This window comes from Pteropus alecto, unplaced genomic scaffold (genome assembly GCF_000325575.1).
Source record: "Pteropus alecto unplaced genomic scaffold, ASM32557v1 scaffold49, whole genome shotgun sequence".
Lineage (NCBI taxonomy): Eukaryota > Metazoa > Chordata > Mammalia > Chiroptera > Pteropodidae > Pteropus > Pteropus alecto.
The window spans coordinates 2,894,923-2,899,582 of NW_006443131.1; the positions used below are offsets into that span (position 1 = coordinate 2,894,923).

At 66.1% G+C, this 4,660-nt stretch overlaps 1 protein-coding gene across 1 annotated transcript; it reads right to left on the reverse strand.

Annotated features, from left to right (window-relative positions):
- Window positions 1-2,073: 2,073 nt before the first annotated feature.
- Window positions 2,074-4,546, reverse strand: S100A9 (S100 calcium binding protein A9). Its single transcript, XM_006923607.3, has 3 exons — window positions 4,394-4,546; window positions 3,861-4,029; window positions 2,074-2,475 (listed from the first exon to the last, which is right to left on the reverse strand). Exons 1-3 carry the CDS (start codon window positions 4,444-4,446, stop codon window positions 2,188-2,190), a joined length of 510 nt encoding a protein of 169 aa, XP_006923669.1. The 5' UTR covers window positions 4,447-4,546; the 3' UTR covers window positions 2,074-2,187.
- Window positions 4,547-4,660: the final 114 nt, after the last annotated feature.

A 4,660-nucleotide genomic window follows, 5' to 3' on the forward strand; every position in this document is an offset into this window, starting at 1 on the left:
CGTGGCCAGTCGGCAGACGCACCAGAGAGCTCTGTGGGCCTGGCAGAGGGAGGCGGGTGGTCAGGGAGGTCGTCGTGGAAGTGGTGACCCAGGGACCCCAGGGAGGGGAGGACACTCCTGGTGCCGAGGCCAGAGACAGCCTGAAGGCCGCTTAGAGAAACGTTCTCAAGGTGTGGGTGGGGGGGCGGCGGGGAGGGATGGGGAGAGCTGTCCCGTGGTGTGCGGATGTGGAGAGGACCAGCAGGAGGGCCCGGCTGGCACGAGGAGACCGACTGGGGCTCTGGGCACGACACGCTCTTGAGCCACAGCGAGGCCCCCTGTCCTGGAGGGGTGGAGGGGTGCGGGCGGGCCGCCAGGTCCTTGGCAGAAATGCTGGGGAGAAGCACCAAGCATGGGGCGGGGCAGGGCGGCTCAAACCAACAGTTTTCAAGCTTTCCCTCAAGACAAATCCCTTCCTTCAAGTGGAAGCTTCTCGTGAGCAACAGGTAGGGGCCAGCGGAGCTAAACAGCCGGGAGGGGCTTCGGACGCTGCCTGCCGCCCCCGCCTTCCAGTTTGAGGTTCCATGTCGATACCCAGAAGCCTTCCACCTGCCGGATTTAACGCCCCCCTCTCCACACCGTCCCCCGAGAGGGGAGCACGGGGCACGTGGGGGTCTGAGGACATCTGCACGGCCGGCGTTGGGAACCCACCACGCACCGGCCACTGCTCTAGCGCTGGGACTAAGCGGAGGTGCCATGGACTTGCCCTCACGGAGCTCACGGTCAAGTGCGGGGCAGAGTCACGAGCATGTTTATGGCACATCTTTATAAGTCATGGCGGGCAGAGGGGTGGGGGAGCCTCCCCTCCCCTTCTCTCCCATCCCTGCCTTACCCTCCCCTCCCCCTGTCTCACCCACCCTGCCCTCCTCACTCAGCCCTGCCCCTGACCTGACCCTGCCCCACCCCGCCCTCTCCTCCCCTGCCCCGCCCTGCTCTGCCAAGGCCGCGGACAGGACCCAGGGCTCCCCTCTCCCAGCTGGTTCTCGTTCCCCTACCAAGCTGAAGTCGGAAAGGGAGACCCCTCCGGGACACGAGGGTGGGGGGGCCGTGCTGTCAGACCGTGAGTGTCTCTAGCTTTCAAGTCCCCAAGTTAGGCCGGGAGGGAACTGCAGGCCTCTGAACTCTGCAGCCAGCTCCAGAAACACCCTCAGCCCTCAGGTGGGAGCCCGTCTCTCTCTGCACCCCCAGCAGAGGCCCCCCGCCCGCCTGGCTGCTGGCACCGGGGAGGGCTGGGAGGCACAGCCTGTCTCTGTCTGGGCCAGCTCCGCCAGTGGGGTTCGGATGGCCCCTCCCCCACCCTGTGCCTCGCTTTCCTAGTTTGTAACGTGGGCGTGGACGCCTGTCGATCTCTCTCCAGCGCCCCCAAACCCTAATTCCATCAGTTTCCTCCTTGTTCGAAGGACAAGGCAGGGCCGATGCCCCTGGTTTGGACCCTGGTCTTTGGGAGGCTCACCCCAGCCTCGGGGTGACCTGCGGAAGGGGCTTCCGGGGGCGAAGATCTCGGGCAGGGATGAGCCTTGGCCTGTGGAGGCTGCTCCAGGTGGGGAGCTGGGAGCCTGGGCAGACAGGGGCAAGAGGCCCGGCTGGCCTGTCCCCAGCTACTGACGGGGACCGAGCAACCTCAGTCACCTCAGGGAGCTCAGCTTGCCCTCGAGGCTTAGAACCAGAATCTGCAGGCCCGAAAGGCTCCCTGGACCCTGAGTCCAACCTCCTCACAGGGCCGGTGGCGTGGGCCGGACTCCCTGACCTTCGCGCGTGCCCCACCCGCCCTGGGACGCCTCGTCTAAGAGACTCCGCTGCCCCTGGGGATGCAGACTTTGTTCGTGGGTAAGCGCGCCCATCTGTCCTTGTCCCCACTGCTTGGACTGTTGAGTGTGCGTCCCAAAGAACAAGGTTCCATTAGGAGAGGGATGGCTGTGTGGCCAGCTGTGGGTGAAGGGGTGCAGTCCCCGTAACGGGCAGGGCTGTCGGCCCCAGAGCCCGGGGGTGGGGGGCGGACAGGTGGGCAGGCAGCGGAAGAAGCAGGCAGAGTGCTGGCTTGGAGGAACACTTTATTTCACCCCCGAACCCCAGCCCCGCAGCCGGGGCAGTGTGGCGCGCAGCCCTGGGGCCCTGGTTGGGCGGGGCCTGGGGGGCCTGGCCTCCCGTTTAGTGGCTGTGGCCGTGGCCCTCGTGGCTGTGGCCGTGGCCCCCGTGGCTGTGGCCATGGCCGCTTTGGCCTTGGTTTTGGTTCTGGCAGGAGCTGTGGCTCTCGCCGAAGCCTGGCCCGTGGCTGTGGCCTTCCCCGGGAGGCGCGTTCTTGTGCATCTCCTCGTGGGACGCCTCGGTCAGCCGGGCCACCAGGATGGCGAACTCCTCGAAGCTCAGCTCCTTGTCCCCGTTCGTGTCCAGGTCCTCCAGGATGTGGTTTATGGCCTTGTCATTCTTCTTCTGCTTCTGTGGGTTGGGAGACGGGGTGGTCAGCGCCGGCCGTGGCCAGGGCCGGGCCGCCCGGCCCAGCAAATGACCGATGGCAAAGGCGCAGGGAGACCTGGCTTCTGGGCCTCAACTCGAAAATTAAGGACGACCCGTGACCAGTGCCCACAACTGGGCAGGTGCTAAGCAGGTGCCAATTGCTTTTTCCCACTTCGTTCCGCAGGCTGGCGAGGTGACTGCAGAGCCGGCCTCAACCCGCCCCCCTCCGGTCCCCGTCGCTCCCTCCCTCCCCTCTCCAGGTTACTGACGAGTGACACTCATCTCAACCTGCACCCCCAGCCCGGGAGCCCCCGAGGGAAGCAAGAGGATTGGGATCGTGCAGAGAGACGGAGAGAACTGGGGGGCTCCTCGGCCCCGAGGGCGTGGTGAAGTGAGCAGCGGGGTTCGAGGTGGGCTGAGATCCAGGCCTGCTGGCTCCACACGCGCTGCAGGCTGGGGCGCGGCGGCTGGGTCCCCTCCAGACCCGGGGGGCCTGGCTCCCTCCCTGGGCCCTCCTGCTCCCGCGGTGCTTCCCCGAGACCCGTTCTGCGCTTTCGCAGGAGGCGCGGTGGCTCCTGACAGCCACTGGCAACGCCCCAGCTTCCCTTCCCCGTCACGGCTTCTGGCAGAGGGCGCGGCGCAGGCTTCCCCGGAGCAAGGCTTGTCGGCACTACCTCCGGGCTGTGCCCGGGGTCCCGCTTGCTGGGGCGTCAGCACCCCAGTCTCCTGCTGCTGCAATGCACCACCCCGCTAAGGTGGGGGGGACTCCAGGAGGGCGCCCCGTACCCCAGGTCGCCCGCTCCATGGAAGGGACTGGGACTGGGGCCCGGGAATCCCACCGTCCTGCGTCCGGTCCTCTGCCCTCCCCAGAGTCTCCAGATTTGTAAAGAAACCAGGAAGATCGGTGAAGGAATCCTCCTTCCCCCAGAGCTGCCCCGTCGGTCGTTTTCAGGCGGGCGGGACACTGTCACCTTCGCTGAGTCCCCGTGCTGGGCGGGGCTTTTCCTCCTGCTCCCGTTCGTTTCCTACCAGGGAGCCCTCGTCCTCCTCCCCCTCCCCGTCCACCCGGCTTCTGCACGGTCAGGCCTCAGCCCGAATGCCACCATCTCGGAGCGGCCCTTGTCCACGTCCCTGTTCCCCTCCCGGCCCAGCTCCGCCGCCCCCCCACCCCACCCTGCAGTCTCTCTGACTCTTTCGGGCACAAACTGCTCTTTACCGCTCCCGTCTCTGCTGCGCATCTGCGCATTGGGGCCGGGCAGTGGGTCCCCGGGCACCGGCACTCGTGCAGGCCAGGGGTGGGGGACGGGGCCGGTGCACAGCACAGGGCTGCACACTGCGCCCATCCTCCGTCCTCAGCCCAGCCCTACCTTGAGGAAGTTGGGCAGCTCCTTCTTCACCAGCTGCTTGAACTCCCTCTGGTTGAGCCTGTCGGGGTGCTCCAGGCGCGTGGAGTACTGGTGGAAGATGTTGATGATGGTCTCCAGGCTGCATTCCATCAGCGACGGCATCGTGGCTCCCTGACTGCTCAAGCTGTGTCTGAGCAGAGACACAACAGGTCAGGAGCTTGGAAGAGAAGGGTCCCCTGACACCTCCTGCTGGCTGCTCGTGGGAATGGAGGGGGACACAGAACCGACAGACAGACAGACAGACAGACAGACAGTGAGAGCTGCAGCTGGACTGGGAGATGCCCCTGCCCCACGCAGGCGAGAAACAGTTTCTAGAACATCTGGAGAACGCCTAGAGACAGAGCACCTGAGACCGGGCGGCTCCGGCAGAGCGCGACCTGAGACCGACCATGCGAAGCAAGCTTTAGAGCGAGCTTTAGAGCGAGCGGGGCATCGAGCGGGGCTTCCAGGGGGCGGTTCGAGAGGAAGGCGAGGGAGGCCGGCAGCTCGCTTACCCAGGCCGAGGAGTCTCACAGAGGGCTTTGACGGGGCCGTGGGGGCCCTGCATTTATAGGCCGCCCCTGGCCGGCCTGCTCAGCCCTCTGCCGGGGAGGTTGCATCACAGGTGAGTGGTGTGGCAACCCCGGGCTGGGCTGTCAGTACCAGGAAGGGGGCTGGGGCGGGACAGGAAGTGTTCACACAGATCCTTCTGCCTTTTTGTGAAATTCCCATTCCTGGGCCTGGAGCCGGAGGGGGAGGAAGCTGCAGGGTTAGTTCACTTC